The 19,554-nt window shown below is 36.4% G+C and overlaps 1 protein-coding gene across 13 annotated transcripts in view; it reads right to left on the reverse strand.

Moving 5' to 3' along the window:
- Positions 1 to 19,554, reverse strand: part of ROBO1 (roundabout guidance receptor 1) — a 1,183,344-nt gene that overhangs the window by 53,891 nt on the left and 1,109,899 nt on the right. For 9 of the 13 annotated variants that reach the window (XM_054551660.2, XM_054551661.2, XM_054551659.2 and 6 more), the window contains 7 exons: positions 17,124 to 17,245; positions 16,153 to 16,384; positions 14,820 to 14,941; positions 12,229 to 12,400; positions 6,883 to 7,080; positions 2,789 to 2,815; positions 1,313 to 1,355 (listed from right to left, as the gene is read on the reverse strand). In XM_054551660.2, the coding sequence (XP_054407635.1) occupies positions 1,313 to 1,355; positions 2,789 to 2,815; positions 6,883 to 7,080; positions 12,229 to 12,400; positions 14,820 to 14,941; positions 16,153 to 16,384; positions 17,124 to 17,245 (916 nt within the window). The remainder of the gene's footprint in view (positions 1 to 1,312; positions 1,356 to 2,788; positions 2,816 to 6,882; positions 7,081 to 12,228; positions 12,401 to 14,819; positions 14,942 to 16,152; positions 16,385 to 17,123; positions 17,246 to 19,554) is intronic. The other 4 variants (XM_063721864.1, XM_054551658.2, XM_002813400.6 and 1 more) reach the window with 1 other exon arrangement.

A 19,554-nucleotide genomic window follows, 5' to 3' on the forward strand; every position in this document is an offset into this window, starting at 1 on the left:
AGAACATATCAAAGATACTCAGGAAGCACTTTCACATGTTTTGATTAATGAGGAGGTTGAAATATACACATGTAATGAAGTGGTTATAAAATCAGGTATTCCAGATTCACCCACGAGAAAATGTTCTTATGCCAGAGGCTCTTTCATGAGTGTCTGGGCTGTGATTTAGATGGAATTCCCCTGGATGCACAAACATGCCCTGGTTTAATTCCTGAATCAAGTGGATTTATTCCTTATGGAAACCTCCCTAGCTTTGGGTCTGTCACTGGCTGGCTTTGTTTCACAGGTATGAAAACAAGAAGTTAGCAATACCCACGAAAGAAAGATTAGTACTTGTTGCCAAATTTGTACAACATTTGCTAAAGGTGGTCAACCTTCTTTTTTTTTAAACCACTCTTTGTTATATACTAAATTCAGTAATTTCCTTATCGGATGGTATGTTCCTTGAATTCAGGAATAATATCTTACTCATTGTTATCTTTCCCGTAGCAGCCATGTTATACAGCTGTACAAAGAAGGGAATTTAGTAAGTTCACTGAATTTGAATTATAAGATGGTTTTGGTTGGAAGATTTTTTTTTTTTACACTGTAAGCTAGATGTTACTGTTTTGGAGAAAAAAAACATCTTATTCTGAAAAATTCTGAAGCTTGGCTCATCACATAACTTATACCTTATTTCAGCCCCTTTAAGCTGGTTGTCACATCAATTTGTGATTTCTCTATGAATATATTAAAGTTCACTGAATAATAATTACTTTAAAAATCATAAATATAAGATTGAGATTCATTTCAATTAGAGGAGGGAAAACCTTCTTTGTTAACAAGCTACCCAGATTTCCTCTTTTATTTCAACACATTTTCCTGCAAATGGGGATGTGAACTATGTTGAATTCATAACAAGAACAAACAAACATAACCTACAACTTAAGCAATTGCTGTGTTCAGCAGGTTTTTCAAATGAACACTTTTTCTTGGATAGTATTTGTTAACTAGCTATATTTGTTAATCTTCATAAATGCCACAGCTTAGTCACTTTAACTCCTTTTAATCATTTGCTAAATCAGCAAGTCTCTTTCTCGGTTGAAGTCCTCCCTCTGGTGGTCACTCACTAAGATGCAACTACTCCAATCAACTACATTTGTGTGTAAACAGCCTGTTTCAACAAGCATAGCTGAATGGAGTCTTTGTCAAGGAACTAAATAAATTCCACCTTTAAGTTAGACTTTTTAAGCAGAGAAAGTGGTGTCATTGAGGAAGATGAAGAAATATTTGGAATTCCCTGTAGGATCTACAAAACAAGCAAGATAATTACCTCCCTCCACTGCTGACAGCTTCGCCTCCTCTCTGGTAAGTTACTAGAATGTTATGAAAAAAAGGAACAATTAATAGACATATTTATATATCAAAAGCTATTACATTCATGAGCTTCTTTCTAAAATGGAATTCCTTCTGTCTTCCTACACAGAAGCATTGCAAAAATCACACGATGTAACAGATTCTGATTCAACTAGTGACATTTCTTTAAATATTGTATAGAATTATATATACATATCATATATCTAATTATATATAATTAGATATCTATATATCACTCTTATTTTCTTCATATTCCAATAAGGTGGAGAATCAAGAAAAAGCAAAACATCAGTACACTCTTATTAAATATAACTGTTACACATCTGTACATTAGCATTCCGATGGATTTCCATTTTGAATTTATTATTGGAGCACATAATTTCATGATTTTATATAAGTGTCAACTTAAACTCAGGAAAAAAAAAAAAACTACTAGATTATTTTCCCGGAAGTATGAGTACCAGTAAGTCAAAGAAAAATGTTAAAATAAACCTTTCCACACACAAAGATGTATGCCAAGTTGTGACTGTTAATTCATGTGACATATTTTTTATTGTGGCTTGTGCAAATTATTTCTCATTATATTTTCATCAGACATGTATAGACAATCAAAATATAATGCTCTTGAAAGCATCCTCAGCTTAATAAATTTGGGGTGGAAAATTTAACCATAACAAAAAAAAGATTTGCACATAGTTAGGCTAAGTGGTTAAGAAGATTAGCTTTTCTGTAAATACAGACACATTTTCTAAGAAGAAATGTGTTTTTAAAGCTGCCAAATTCTGCTACTTAGAAGAACTCCAAACTGGAAGTCTGTTATAGAGAGATAACTGTTCCCAGTGATGACAATAACTGGATTAAAACTGAGAGGGCATAACTACAGGTACATCTTTTCCTGGAGGTGACGGGACAGAAGAGGACCCATTTTGAAAGAAATTGAATAGAACGGAATATTAGGATTCTGACTTAGGGAAAACGAAAAGTTTTCTCTTTCACATGTGCTGGATATTGTGGTTACCTTTAACAATATTGATTCTGGGGACAGAGAATCATAAGGGAGAGAAATTTTTGTTGGAAAACTCGAAAGCTTAAGTTGAAAAATGCACTGCCAAGTCTGAAGTAGTCAATAAGATCATTAGCATGTTAAATCATGCTGAAGGTAGAGACAGTGTGTCTACTTAATGAAACACATGCAAACAAGGCCAAGATCCAGTGTGGAATTGTGAATAAATAATTGCATGGAATGGATGAAAAGCAACACCAACCATTTCTACTTTAAACACATGCCTGGTGTGAGTAAATCAAGTATTACATTCCACGTTAAGTTCTTTCCCCCAACTTACTGCGGAAAATGAAATAAAAACAGAAACACAATAGTAGAACACATGCCAAACTAACAATGGAAAGGAGGAGGGTAAGTGCAAATATATACCTGTTGGTGTGAAGGTAAAAGACGGGACTGAAAAATCAAAACAAAATATAAACCAGTTATTAAGCTGAAGAGAGAAAGGGAACATATCACATTAGTATAAATCAAGCAGACAGCTGAACATAAAACAAATGTAAATAACTAAGCCAGCAGTTCTGACACTCTGATCTATGAATAAAACCAACTCTGAGGTTAAAAAAAGAAGCTTGTCTCTACAGGTACCATTTTGAAGGGTCTGACATTCTAGTACGCTCAGGAAGGGAATTATGCTAGGTTAGCCTGTGAATGACCCTGGATTTAGTAACACAGATTTAGCTCATGGCTTTCGTACAAACAAGAATCCTCCACTATTAATCATCTCCAAACACAGGATGATGGATTCTTAAACAAGTATTATCAGAGTCTTGCTGGAACCTTATCTAGAAATCTGAAAGTAAATGCTTATTAAAGTGAACTACTAGGTGCACTTATGTACTCAACATTGAGAGAAAAAAAAGAGAGAAAGAAGGAAAAGAAGGAAAGGCAAGGAAAGGGGAAGAAGAAACAAACAAACAAACACAACACAAGTAAAGGAAAGGAAAGAAAAAGATGAACTGAATAAAAGAGAACCATAAAATTTAACTGTTTCACTGAGCGGAAATGCCTGACGTCCTACCACACAAATGACATTTTTTGTCATCATAAAAATTTGTGAATGGACAGAAAAATCTGGAGTTTTAAATTGTAATTTCTTTGAGTTTACTTTTAGAAGCTTCCTAGAAGTAGGCTGGACATTCTTTTAATACCACAGTAGAAGCTAAACAATAGAACAATAACACCCTCCTGAAAACCTTCACTCTCTCTGCAGTTATAAATCTTAATCTAATCAATAATGCCTGAAATTGAACTGCAGACCTCAAAAGTAGCAGCCATTCCTCCCCCACTTTTCCTATCTTCTCCCATTCCTGGGGGGTTGGATAACGGCAGAGCAATTTCCATGTCATTTCATAGAGGGAGGAGATTGACTTATTTCCAATCTCTTCATGTTAAATTAAAGTAAACGCTGCTCTGGTTAAAAAAAAAAAAAAAAGCAAGGAAATATATGTTATTCCCTCTAAGATTAAAGTTTCTTTAAAATAATCTTTAGTAGAAACAAAGTAGAATATTGATTACTTATCATGTATCAAAACACTGCCAGAATTATATTTTCTATTTCACATTTGAACATCTCCAAGAAATTTACTGTAGAATCGGAGCATTTGGGGTTGCAAACCGAAACGCTATAGCATCCTCTACAATTGTCACTTCTTACCAAGCCACTTTATCTCTGAGCATACTAGAAAGAACAAAAGCAAAAACCTCAGTGCTGTGTCCCCAGTTTATACCCTGGCCTTCGTTTGCAGCACAGCAGTCCCTGTCTTAAGAACCCTATTGTGTTTTTTTCAGTCAGGTCTTTTCAGAGTCAGTGTAATTTAGCTACATTCAAAAATTCAGAGCCATAGTAACAAGTCTTCATAAAAAAAAAATGAAAGGTGCATTTGAAACTAAAGCTATTCAAGCAAGAATGGAGTGCCTGAACATTAATTTGCAATCACAAGGACACCGGGAAAATATGAAAGGTCCTTGTCATTACTTCTCCTAGCTAACTGCTAACCCCACTTTGAGGAACTGAAGAAGAGATGAAAAGGAGGTCAATCTAAATGAAATTTTCACTGCTAGCACACCAAATAACAACTTAATTTTCAAAGCTTCCAATAATATAATAAACTCTCTGTGTCCCTAAGTGATGCGGGTGCAATATGTGAATGCATGTGGACAGGGGGTACCCAGCGAACTGGCAGATGTCACACTGGTAGCTACATATAAGGGGGAAATGTTAAATATGCTCACTGTTCCCCCGAAGTTACACTCTGGCTTGATGTTTTATAGGTCAATAGGCTCTTTTACATTTTTTATTCTTTAAGATATTTCACTTTCTTTTTTTCTTAAAATTACTGGCATTGACTTTGGTATAGAAAATTTAAGATCTCAAAATGCACTTAAAAATTGCATAGAAACAAAATTATGAAAAAGTGCCAACAGGACAAAGTGAAGAAAGCAGAATCAAATGCTCATCAAATTACATTTGTAATTATGTTCTATGATTTCTGCTTAAACACAAGCTAAGTTGAAAGGGTAATGGTATTAGTTTAATAGGTTTTGCACAAAGAGCACATAGGCATTTGTCGGCATGCTCAAAGTACGTTAGTAAAGAGAAAGAAACATTTCAGTAGGAAGGAGAGTTGCATGTCACATTTTTAGAGTTCAAGACAATGTACAGCATTAAATTATTATAATCACGTAGCTATGGCACTTCATAAGAAACACAGGATTCCACCGACTGGCTATTTGCAAAACAGAGTTGATGACGGAGGTCTTTTGATGAAGAATTCAAGAGACTCCACATCTATATGTTAATTAGTCACTCTTTTCCTCATTCAAATCCAAACATCTTCTACCCTGAACATCCAACTCCTTCCCCGCTCCACCACACAAAGAAACCCAAAACCCCTTGTCTACAATTATTTTCAGTCAAAGGTTTTTATATGGTAACATGTGCCTGACATTCTTCTACTTTGTATACATAATGAGCACCAGTTCTCTTTTCAGTAACCTCCAAGCCCTCATTTTCCATTTCACAGGCGGGAATATTGACATACTGCTTCATCCCTAGAGAGGACACATATGTGAAAAAAACATATTTAAGGATGATAATGCTAAAGCAAATGTATGTACATGAAGAGACTGCTGCTGAGCCACAGGCTGACGGCAAGGAGATTTATTTTTATAGTATTAGTGATGCATTTGTGTTGACTCTTGCTAAGTCCCCTTGTGACGGAGAACACAAATATTTTAGACTGCTGTCCCATACTGTTTTATCTATGCCTAGGGACATTCAAGTTCTAGCTAACATGAAAGATTCTGACTTTGTCATATAATTGGTCAGAGAAACAATCTGGCCAACATGTGTAAGAAATGTTCACTTACGTAGAAAACTGGGGGGAAAAAGTTAGTGATGGTAGGGTAGAAGACTTTTTTAAATTGGAAATCCTCTTTAAATTTGCTTTGCAGGAAAGCAAAGCTGTTGCGTTTGACTGAAGGATAGGCCCTATAATTTGTATAATCTGCCATTTAAGTCAGTACAATTTTGACAGCAAGAAGGGGTACTAGAAGTGATCTTGTTGGACTAGTGACATAAACTGGGGCGTCTCTGAAAACTGGGACTTACAACCATCTAACCTAATATACAGCCCAGATCTGAGGCCCAGAATTGATGAAGGTATCCAAGCGGCAGGGAGGATCATCTGTCTGACACTGTTAACAATTTCCTTTGAGAACAAAAAACACAAAAATATCAGCAGTCTTCAGAGTTTAAGGATAAGTGGCAAAAGTATCTGTGACAATCTTGGCATATTTGGGTCATCTTTAAAATTGCAAATAATAATAGTGGCCAAGTAAGCTATCTTTTTTAAAATTGTAAACATATTTGTAACAAAATCACCATCACTAAGTAACAGCATACACATATTCCATTTTGCAACTCTATAATAATAAAAATGGACTAACCCTCTCCTCTCTGTAAGCAACAGTACATCACTCAGTCATGCCTTCCATATTCACCAAGAAAGGAGTATTTTATAAATAATCAAATGGCAGTATTTTATATTTTGCTTCACAAAGGGTAACAATGTCTCCCCTGAAATAGTGTGAGACTGTTCAAAGGTTGCGTTTATAATTCCAATAACAAGGACATTGAAAATTTCCCTCAAGAATATAAAGCAATAAAATAATTCCCTAAGAGAAAAGGGAAATGGTATAACAGCCAAAGGTAGACATACCTTGGTGAAATCTATTTTAAAGGAACTGAGCCCTAAGAAACTAATAAACTCTATTTGTAGTTCTGCTATGTAAGAGAAGTTAATATGTGGATACCGCAGCACAATAAATGCACTTTTGAAAATCTTGTACATATTAAAAAATTCTAGAGGATATGCATAATCATGAATAATTTGGAATCAAATATTAAAATCAAGAGTTTTATAAACATTAAAATATGAAAACCTTGGGAAAGCTAATACCTTTTCTGATACCCGCATAAGTACTAGTAAGTCCGTTTCTCTTCTTGCGGTGTCGGTAAAGCCAGATGCTGAAGACCATAAGGAGGATCCAACAGGCTGCTCCGATACCTGCTATGAAGGCAGGCTGCTTCACGACATCTGAAATCTGCTGAGCGAGGCTGACTTGGTCCTCAGGTGACACAGGGTTTCCTTGGGCATCTGAAAAGTCATCTTCCGATTAATTTGGGTCGAAGACTCAATGCAATAATGCACACACTCATTTGTGGCTGCCATTACTTGGTTAATTTCTGGATAATGATCTCTGTTTTTCCTCACACACCACTCACCATCATCAAATAAAACAGTTCATACTGTTTTCAGCAAAATTGCACAGTTTTATTTATTTCTTTCAACTCAAAGCAAGTGTGACAATTGTATAGAATCATGCTTAAAAACAAAAGCAATGGCACACTGCTTCTCTTTTCGAACCAAAGAGCTCTGCAGGTTACTGCTTAGATTAAGTCTCACAGGACAGTGCTAACTAACTGAGAAAAATACAAAACATAACACTAAAAAATGAAATACTTTAATACAGGTACAAATAATACATGTACAAATAAGGAATATTTAATAAGTATTCACAGACAATAAACTTTCCCAGACTTCTACAGCATGCTTAAATAGTATGTTCTAAAAAAAAAAAGAAATAAAATTTTATGTCCTCTCTAAGCTAGATATGGAAAAGTCTCTATGTGTGTGCATGTGTGTGTGTACCCCTGACACTAACATTATATTTTAAGACATTTCATTGTCTTAGAAACACATTACTTAATGTAAGCTCAGAAAGACCTACACAATTCAGGATCAGTAAAACCCAATGAAAAATTCAGATAATGTTACCATTGAAAGAGCCATGAACAATCTCTGCATTAAAATAATAATCATGGCAAGCAACAGATAAAATAATGTGAAGTATGTAAAAGAATTATAATATCAAGGGTTATGAATCGTCAAAAGGGCTCATATTTTCTGCTGGCCATTTTGATTCATTATTTAAAAATTGATGAATATATGGCTAATAAAATTAACTTAGTTTACATTTATGTTTTAAGCCCACTGAGTTTTTTTCAAGCCCACCGTAACACCCAGTCACACAAGGGGTCTGCAAAGTTGCTGTAGAGACCTGGAGGCTGTATCATCAAAGCAATATCCACTTCTGTTGGTATTGAGTGATATCAACCCTGAGGGTGCCCACTGTGCAGAATTCCCACCTCTGTCTGCAATTTTGATGTTCTTCCCCCACCACATCTGGTGAAACAAGAAGGTGTTGGCCCATTTCATTAGGATTGGTGCTTTCTTACAATTATTAAATCATTTGATCCTGATACATATTGTTGTCACGAGTTCTTATAATTTTATGTGGCCTCAGCATTGATTTTGAATCTAAGTTTAACCTTCTCATAGCAGAATCTGGGTTTTGACACCCTTGACAATTTCCAGTTCCCTGACTCCCTCCCTCCAGTTCCTCAACATGGTCAATCCAGACATCTGCCTTACACGACTGACTTATGGTGGCCACCTCCCTGTGGGATACGTAGATACAACTTACTTGACTCACCCCAGTGACCCCACACCCCTCATGGACTGTGCAGATATGCCAGTGACCATTCTCAGACAGAATGTGACCTCATGGGACTTGTGCCATTTGCTCTAAGAACCCACCAGTCAGAACTCCCCAAAGGAAACTTGCCTGGGTAATACCTTCAACAGCAAAAAGTCCTCAGAGCCCAGGTCTTCCCCCACCGGATCCCCACCTGCTGGTTGAGCACATTGCCCTGGTGGCCTTCTCGTCTGCCCTTGTCGGCACACCCTCTGTCTCATGGGCCTGTGAGTAATAAACTGCTTCCGTTATTTCACGTGTTTTTGTTGTGTTGCCTCCTCTGAGTCTCATCTAAGCAACACACTGGGAGGTTTTAACTTTCCTCCCAGTTAAGGCTCTCCTAGGAGGAGGCATGTTGACAGGAATAAGCTGGACACAGGTCAGATAAGAGCCATGGGGGCGTCTGCCAGTATAAACTAGTTTCCTGTGTGAGGGACACCTGGTCATGGGTTGAACACAGGCGTTATGCTGTCTGCCAGGATTAAAAAGCATCCTGTGAAAGGCACAAAGTGAATACCCACAACCAAATTCTCCAAAGCCCTGTCAGGGCAGGACTAGAGTTTATAGCCACTGTGCAAAGAGAGACCTTAAGACCAAATTAGAAAGAAATACAGCAATTCTGCTAATACAATCTGCTTTAAGATAGAAAGATTTTTCAATCCAAAAATACATTTTTTTCCATAAAGATAATTGGTATAACTCATTACATATGAATAACATTTTTTATGGATTCTTCTTTCAACGGATTTTTCTCTTATTAAATGACATTGCATCTTGGTAAGAAAATTGGAACGAAAAATAAGCAACTTTCAATGACGAAGGAAACAGCCTTCAGGAAAACAGCACCCCTTTCAATGCAAAATGGCTAAATTCCTTCTCATGTTGTATGAGTGTGTGTGGTTTTTCAGTTTGCTTTGTTCTTGAACAGAATTCCAGATCTCATTCTATAGAGGGTCAAGGCTGAAAAACCTATTTTCACAAGCAGTTACCTGCTTTTCTCTGTTTGTTGAATGAAAGTTTTATTTCATGTTCCAGACTCTTTTATTACCTCTGGTTATCCTAAGAGCATCCTCTTAAAGTTCCTAAGAAGTCATCCTCTTAAAGTTCACCGAGCAGAGCTATCCTTCTTATTCCTAATACATTCTTTGTATCTGCTAGGTTTATAGATTTCATGGCTATTTGTGCAAGGTTAAGATGGGTAGCCTCAGATAATATGGAAACAGCCAGGAGAGGTCCTATGCAAGCAACCAGACGGATTTAACAGACTCAAGTGTGGTATGACTAATGAATTAAAACAGCCACTCGCTGGCTCAGTCTTTGTCTCACTGCAGCTGAGCCTATATTAAGATATGGAAAAATGGAACTCATTTATAATTTCAAGGAAACCTATTTGGCCCTTAAGCCCCCATGGTTTCAATCTTAAATAAATAAAATTATACATAGTCATTTTCCCAATTTATGTTCCAAAAAATAGAACTAAATACTCTTCAGTCATAAAAATAGGTAAACAACAACAATATATAGAGTCATCACAGTGTTAACTTATTTCAATGTTAATAAATTAATACTGAAATTTAATAAAATTGGGCAAATATTTGACTATCAACTATTTTATCAATATAAACTGTTTTCCTCCACATCTTATATAAACGTGAAACAGATGCATCAAACAACTTACTTAGTTACAGTTTCTTGTGTTGCTTGAAACAAACTGGGAGCTATTTTTCGTTTGAAAGTTTTATTTCTATATGTAATCATTGGTTATTTTTTAAAAATATATTTTAATAGTTTTTGGAGAACAGGATGTTTTCAGTTACATGGATAAGTTTTTAGTGGTAACGTGAGTGCAAAAATCAAATTTTAGCCTATGGCTGTGACAGAGACAGCAAGTTTTCCCCTAAAAGCTTGAATGGGACACTCATATAATAGAGCTGTTGGGAGGAGGCTTCCTAGCCAGTGACTTAGTTTTGTGGTGACCCCGTTCATTTGCTTGCAGTCACACTGGGAGGAGTCATGTGTACCATGTCTAGACCTGTACCACTGAACACTCCCATAGACAATGTGTTTCTCTCCTCCCCTTGCTGCAGGGCCAGCGTTCACTTCAGAAGCCCTGTGATAAAGAGGCTAACCCATCCGCCTATGATCCTCAGTGTCTGTGTGCAACAGAGTCCCCACCCCACAAGTGGACTTTGGTAGACGTTATTGTCTCATAGGACAGAAACTCTGCAAATGTATCTATTACTGCAACTCGCATTGTCTAAACAATGGAACATCCATAATATTCTTCAAAATAAATGTGAAGTTCTTTATGTATAGCAATGAAGTTTATGAAAACCAGGTGTTTCTTAATTTTGTTTTGAAATAATTTCCAGGATGTCACCAATATTATTAACATGCAAAACTAGTATGTAATTGTGAATTACAAAGCTTCATACATCTGATCCTTTTTGATGATTTAACAACTGATTGTAATATTAGTAACATATACTAATATTTCGCTAGTAATAAAATACTACTAATGCTTAACTTCTGATCTGGGAAGACAAAAACATAAAGGTGCTATATGCTTCTTGGCATCATTCATAATTTACATGTAGCTTCTTAATATTTGAACCTTTCTTCTTGCTTTTCAGTTACAATGGTATTGTCATTGTTTTGTTATTGTTTGTTTTAGATTTTACTAGCATGCGCTTACTAATTTGTACTTTATGTTCATGCCATATTGCCCAGAGTGAATTGTGGTAATGAAGCTTTCAATGTTAGATTTTTTTTTCTTAATTCATCTAACCGCGTTTGAGGCACAAATTGCATTTAACTTTCTAAGCAATCAGCATATAAACATATTTCAATACTCTTTGACATCTCAATCTATCTTTTTGTTATAATAAACAATTACAATTTTAAATAGACACTACATGTGAATATAAATTGGTCATTGCTATAAACTTCTAATATCTGGTTTAAGTTTTAAATAGAAGTTTGCTTATTTGATTTTTTTTTTTTTTTTTTTTTGATAGGGAGTCTCACTCTGTTGCCCAGGCTGGAGTGCAGTGGTGTGATCTCGGCTCACTGCAAGCTCTGCCTCCCGGGTTCACACCATTCTCCTGCCTCAGCCTCCTAAGTAGCTGGGACTACAGGCGCCCACCATCACACCCGGCTAATTTTTTTGTATTTTTAGTAGAGACGGGGTTTCACCGTGTTAGCCAGGATGGTCTCGATCTGCTGACCTCGTGATTTGCCTGCCTCGGCCTCCCAAAGTGTTGGGATTACAGGTGTGAGCCACCGCACCTGGCCTATTTGTTTGATCTTAAATCCAAGCAACTGTGAGTTCCATGAAGGTGCAGACTGTCTTTCATGTTCACGGAGGTATCCTTGCTGCTCAATTAATAGTATTTATTGAATAGATAAAAAAATTATGTAGGACAGGATTAGGATAACATTGAATATTGACAACCTTTTGCCTGAAATATCAAAAATGTGTGCTTGGATATGTTCAAGTTTAGTTGAGATATCTACGTCCATATATCTACATCTAGTCTCTCTCTCTCTCTCTTTCTCCTATATATTAAGTAAAGCTAACACTTTTGTAGCTCTAAGCCATATTCCAGATTCTATTAAATTAGCAATGGTGGGTGGCTCAGCCAGATGCAAAAAAGCAAAGCGGGACCCATGGTAGAGCGAGAGATTGGATCTGCACTGACACTCACCCAGCTGGATGAACTGAGGCTCACTCTTCACCCCAGGCCCTGCCCCAGTGCTGGCTGCCACTTCCACACTGTATCGGATTCCAGGAACAAGAAAGGGAATGACCACGGAAAAGGTGGAACCATCCACTGTTTTGTTGATGTGGTATCGAGTTTCATTGCCCAGACACCAAACCTGTAAGAAGTACATCACAAAAACCAAGCTGGTAAATTACCTAAATGAATGCAAAGATCAACACAGGGTTGCAGTTTTAAACCTAGACAGAGTACAAAACTGTCATGCACTACCATAAGAAGTTTCCAAAGTCATTTTTCTCTAAAATCTAGTTCTATGAACAATCTTCTGGTCAAGTTTAATGTTGAAAGTAGTTTCAAGGCGTCTTTATGACTTTCTCATATACTTTTAAAAGGTTCTATCAGGTAAGTCTACAAATCTGTGCTCGAAGGTAGTAGTTTCTATCAGCCCACTTCATTTAGATTTCTAACACCAAGACATTATTTGCCAGATAAATAAGTACCTTGCAGATAGCTGTGTCTATGCAGATCAAGAACAATACTCATTCAACATTTGCATTCTAGGCATGACACAGATGACCAGATACTGTAAAACAAAAATGAGTAGGAAACTCCAAGTCTCGTACTTTACTTCAACAGTTCTCTGGGATCAACCTGCCTGGCATTGGCACTGGCACTGGCACATCACATTTTATACGGAGTAGTTGATTGAAAAGGAAGGAGAGCTTCTGAATATTCTAAAGTAGTTTGCACAAATATGATTATTAAAAATAAAACTGCACACAAGGAGTGAGCCTCATCTTAGGATTTTATTCAACCTCTGGTACACTGAACTATATTATCAATGAGAGAAAATTCGCCCTCTGATCTTCTATTTAAATGGGACTATCAGTCCTTCACAGCATACATGAGAACATGAAAAATAGCAATACATATTTGATGTGAAAACAGCATTCTTCTAATAACAAAGAGTTACCTGATTAACTTGGCTAATAATATTTGTGATCGAAAACTATTCTCAAGAAATTGAGATTTTCAAACTATACTATAATCCTTGTTTTAAATTTCACTAAAAGATTCATCAATGAGTGATCTTCTGCGATGTTTAAGAACTTGGATGTGGTACACGACAATGTTCAAGCTCAGTTTCCATAAGAAAATGATCTATAGAAAAACATGCTCATTATTATTATTATTATTAGAGACAGAGTCTTGCTCTGTGGCTCAGGCTGCAGTGTAGTGGTGCAATCTTGGCTTACTGCAGCCTCCACCTCCCAGGTTCCAGTGATTCTCCTGCCTCAGTCTCCTGAGTAGCTGGGATTAAAGGCGTGCACCACCACACCCAGCTAATTTTTGTATTTTTAGTAGAGACAGGCTTTCACCATGTTGGCCAGGCCGGCCTGACCTCAGATGATCTGCCTGCCTCGGCCTCTCAAAGTGCTGGGATTACAGGCGTGAGCCACCACGCCCAGCTGACATACTCTATATTCCCTATGATGTCCTCAAGCAATATATACCATTAACTTTAAGTAGACAATTGTCTAAACTGTAATAGGAAGTGAGATTAAAAGAAATCTAAGCATAGTCTCTTCCATCATTTATCCTTTTATGTTTTCTTTGAAAGTTAATATTATTTTAATATAGTTTCAATACATAACACCAAGAAATGGTCAGACCCTATACCAGGAGCTGACCATTTGGAAATAAAGACTCTTTTGTGATTTTTTTAAATCCCATTTACATTATACAGCTGAACCAAAGCCACAAACTGATTTTGTACCAGTCAATCAGGTTCTGAAAAGCATTTTATTATTTTAAATTGACCGTGAAGTTACGTGAAATCCACCCTTTTGCATTTCTTCAGGAGAGAAATGAGTTCTGACTCTTAGGGGAAAATGCCTACATTCCACAATTTAGCTTGAGAGCTGAGACATCACCTCATTTTAAATCCTTAAAAATCTTCTATAGCATTCTATTTTTCTGGATTAACGCATAGTATCCTGTCACTCCTCAGTATTGAGACAGCCTTGAAACTCTTAAGAAAACACTTAAAAGTACAGAGACTTTTACCTTTTAATGCCTCAATTATCTAGAAAATCTTACTTGAAATATCTTAAAACATCCACAGTGCACTTATGGCAGTCTTTTAAATACTTTAAAAAATACACTGTTCATATACACAAATGGAATTCATAAAGATGTTTCTCAATTTGTTTTTAAAAATCTTTTGAAAATAAAATAAACTTAAAATTCTGCTCAGGATACTTGGTTACCGTACAGATTAATTTGCTCCTCAGAAGAACATGTATAGTCTTATTTGGGCCTTAACTAAGGATGCGCATCAGAATCGCCAAAAGATTCACCAAAATATATGTGCAAGGGCCCCTGTCAGACCACCCGAATCAGAATTTCAAAATCACTGAATGAACAAGAGAAGTGTTTTAAAAATAATTTTACATGTTGCTATGTGGACCAGCAGATGGCGCCAAATATCCATAAACAAATACCAGCCCGCTTTTTCTTTGTGAATGGTGGGGGCTGTCCATCAGAATATTAATATACATATATTATACTCATACCTTATACTCTTGGACCATTCCATTTTGAGTGTCTTCTGGAGGTGGCTGCCAACTAACTAGAATTGCAGTTCCGTTTCCATCATTCTTGGATACAGTTACACTTTGGGGTGGGGCACTGGGTGCTGTTAAATTGTTTTAAAATGTAGGTTATTAGAATGTGTTAGAGAACACTGAAAGCAGGTAATTAATATCAAACCCAATAATAGATGTATTAATATTATATCAATATATGCTTTTTTTTTTTTGAGACAGAGTCTTGCTCTGTCGTCTAGGCTGTGGTGCTGTGACATGATCTCGGCTCACTGCAACCTCCCCCTCCCGGGTTCAAGCGATTCTCCTGCCTCAGCCCCCTGAGTAGCTGGGATTACAGGCGCTCACCACCATGCCCCACGAATTTTTGTATTTTTAATAGAGACGGGGTTTCACCGCCTTGGCCAGGCTGGTCTTGAACTTGTGACTTCAGGTGATCCGCCCGCCTCAGCCTCCCAAAGTGCTGGGGTTACAGGCCTGAGCCACTGTGCCCAGCTGCATATGTTTTAAAGATGTATCTCATCCAAGTCCGAAGAGTCCCAAACTACCTAAGTTGTTGCTTACTTAATGCTAATTCACGGCCACTGTGAATTTTCCATAACCACAGTTAAATACCTTGTTTCCACCAAACATCCCAGGACAATTCCTATTTCTTCTACCGTGTAATTCTAGTCTCATGTTCTCCCCCGAAATGTTGAAAAGTATGAAAATGAATATTAATCATTCATGATAATTACTCATACAGCCAAAGTGACAAAGACATGTTGGGAAAAATCCTTCTGTTAGTTAATGTAATCTTTTACCTTTATGTAAATACTGTTTAATTTCTAGGAATAGGGTGGTCAGCTATAGTGGTTTGTCTAGAACTGAGGTGTTTTAAGAGGGATGAGATTTAGGAAGAAAATGCTAATCCCAGAAAGTCCTGGGCAAATCAACACATTATTCAAATCATGGATCAAAATAAACAAATAGAAAATGCTGAATGGAAAATAAACCAAACGGAAAACAATTTCATTTTTAAATGTGAATTTTAGTTCTGAATAATTAAATTTCTATATGCCATTAAGTAAAATGTTCACATTTGCATATTTGAGGTAGGCCACTATTGAAGCAAGTCAACTATTATAGCATTTTGCTTTTCTAGTTTTCTAAATAAACAAATACTGTTAGCAAAATATATGTTGAATATCAAGAAAGTCAGTAATTAATGCCACTATTAACATTATAACAATTTAAATTAAGCTAATAAAATTCTAACAAACATACTGCAATGCATGGAAATCATACGCTTCGTCATACTTGCCTTCTTCCAGGGTTTTGGCGAACTTGATTTCACTATCTGCTCCTTGAAATTCATTAAAAAAAGGGCGAGCCTTAATTTCATAGTTGACTCCCTTTCTGAGATCAGGGATAACCACACTGTTTTTGGTTGGTGTCCTCACTTCAAAAACTAACCAGTCTGATTCTCCGTGGTTGGCTCCAGATGGCCGATAGAGAATTTTATATCCTTGTATATACTGAGACTGTTGATCTACCTATTAAAAAGACAAGTAAAATGTAATTATTCATATTATTGTATTGGTTCATTGGAAAATAATAAAAATTAAACGTTATAAAATGCACAAAATTCTGTCTGGCTTCATCCCACATTCTTACACAAGAAATGTGTAAGAATTAGAAAGGAAAAAATAAAAATCATTATTTGTGGACAACATGAGTGTGCTCATAGAAAATCCAAAAGAATCTTCAGCTAAAACATTCAAATAAGTAGAATACTGAAAAAAATCCACTATCTTTTGTAAGGTGATACAAATTTCTGTGGCATTAACTTCTATGCTTCATGCAGAAATGTGAGGCCTGATGGCAGCTCTGACATTGCATGTAAGACATCCCTGGGTCAAGGGGATGAGAAGCTAAAATGTTTGATGACTTTCTGATTTTAAAAGCCTACTTAATGCTACCTGGAAATATTTCTAAGTTTAAAAGATTCATGTAATAATGATCCTATCACAAGTTACATATCATAGTTAATACTATCTGTTTCTTTCCTGAGACAGGTCAAGTTCACTACTGCAGCACAATAGGAAAAAAATATGCTCAAGATGCAACGTTTTTCTGTTTAAAGACAAACTAATAGCTACTGTAATAAACAGTGCTTACACTATAAAGTTATCATTAATGTACAAGTAGGCAACAGATAGTTACATTTTATATGCATTACAATGATCTCACAGACGCTTATTAAAACTGAGATCAAATATTGTAACAACTCACTGTCCAGTGCACTTCGATGGAAGAGGAAGAAAGGATGGTAGGGTTGTGGAGGTGCAGAACAACATTCCCCAGCTCTCTCTGGACCTGCTTGTGGTCCACCCCCTGACTTGTTGGTGGAACATCTACAACAATTCAAGAAAACTGTGTCAGGTTCTACACAATGTTACTGAACTGAATGAAAGCATGGTAAAACAAACTTTTCATTCATAGCAATTCTCAGTAAAGAAGAATCCAAGCCAGGCTGTGATTTGGAAAAAAAAAAAAAAAAGAAATAATTTAACCTTTTTATTAGGATCAGGAAAGTAAGAGGGGATAGAGAGGGAGAGTAGAGAGAACGCAGAGGACATGTATTATAGAAAGGCAAAAAGAGCAGGAAGCAAAGACAACAATGGCAAATAACAACATTTGGTGGCCCCTCCTACCGTGTAATGATCACTTTCCTGATGAAAATGTGGGCACTAGGGCAATCCCCTGAGTTTGTGAAAACCTTCTGTAGTGATCCTAACTATGCAAGACAGAACAGAGACTGAAATTGCAGCAGAGTGGCTAAGCAATGGAAAGAAAGGAGATATGTTTAGTGAAAACCAAGAACAGAAAGAAGTCAGATACTTTACATCTTTTAAGATGAACTTGGATATTTTCTCATAGAAGGTATATGGTAAGTTAGTGGCTACGATGGAGGTGATACAGATGCCAGCAAGGAAGTAAAATAAAATAAAGCTGATTAGATTCATGAGAAAAAAGTACTTAACGTTTATTTAATTGATGATGATTTAGTTATTGTAGCATAGTAAAGAAGGTTTGATAAATTTGATAAAGAGTTCTTAATCTCAAAAGCCCCAAAATTTTAGGAAGGAAACTAAGAACACAGTAAGAATGAAATGGCTACTAATGTTAATTTTTTTATAAGCTTCTTAAAGTCTACACTCAAAAAAACATTTGCCCATTTCTGAAGCAGTTTTCTAAACACAGATGTTTTGCTTTGTTTATAATGGTAACAGGGAATACACAGGAGGAAGTGAAGAAAATGTCTTTTGGACTTCAGAATTCTCTTTCTCAAAGAATTGTATTTTGGCACCTACATTCTAGATGATTCCCCATTACCTAAAAAAATTAAAATGAGAATTTTAGTTTACTGAATCATTAAATACCTTCAAACAATTGATCTTGGGTAGAAAGCAAAAGCAGGAATACCAAGAATGAGACCGCTAAGTACCTTGGATGAAGTCCAGGGAAGCTAGGCACGTGGAAGAGATGACATCAAGACTGATATCAAACACTCTTACATATTGTTTGGTTGTTTTTTACTTAACCTAGAAATTAAGCTGATAAATAAGCAAGATGAAGAAAAAAAGAACTGGGATAATTCTGGCATTCCATACTTCATCTTCCTTTACCGATATTTTTGGTGGTTAGGACCTGCCCTCAGGATAACTATTTTCACAGCCTCTACGTAGTAAACACTTGATTGTCACCTTTCCATCTCTTCCTTACCCACTGGTCTCAATTGCTCCTATGACTTAAGCTGCCATCCATGTCTAGGATAAGAGCGAAATACTTGGAATGATACAGACTTGGGTTTGCATCCCACCTCGGCAACTTAAAAACCACTTAACATTGGAACAATTTCTTAACCTCACTATTCTTCAGTTTCCTTATGCTTCAGATGGTGGCATCAAAGGTAGCTAATCCTGAGGGCTGTGGTAAAAGCTGTCTTGTGGTAAGACATAAAAAGTGCTTTTCCTGAGAGCAGGGATTGTGGATCCATAGTATATAGCATAGTGCCATATACATAGGTGTTGCTTAATAAACATAGGTTCAATTAAAATGTATTCATCTATGGAAAACACACACATTATGTCAGCTTCCAAGTATTTCCCTCATACGTAAGCTCCCATCCTCACAAAATCATCTCCCTTTCAGAAAGTATCTTCAAATACAGAAATAACCATTTTATATATAACTGCCATGATCTGCATCCCAATCCCAAATTCCTCTGATTTGAGATAAACCTACCAGTCAGTTCCTTCATGAAAATTGCTAGAGTCTCCCACCTAGTACCCATGACAGCAACAGCAGTCTATAACATTATAATAGAAGTGTTCACAGCAGAGAGAAAAAGGGAAAGTGACACCTAATAATATAATTTTGAGACGTTTATGAATTGATCCTCTTACTGTTTTTGTTCTCCTCCTCCTGAAAGAAATATATGACAATGTAAAAGGTCTTTCTCAACATTCAGAGTTAGACTTAAAGAAAACCTAACTGCTCCAGCCAAACTGTTTCCCCCAACGTTAAAACTTCATATACACAACCTCTGAGGGGAGACTATCCAGGCCCCACTCATTGATAATAACTGACATCATCTTAGGTATGATATATATATTCTATGTATCTGTATAGATTCTTTTAAAACTAGGGCTCAAGAATG

This window comes from Pongo abelii, chromosome 2 (genome assembly GCF_028885655.2).
Source record: "Pongo abelii isolate AG06213 chromosome 2, NHGRI_mPonAbe1-v2.0_pri, whole genome shotgun sequence".
Lineage (NCBI taxonomy): Eukaryota > Metazoa > Chordata > Mammalia > Primates > Hominidae > Pongo > Pongo abelii.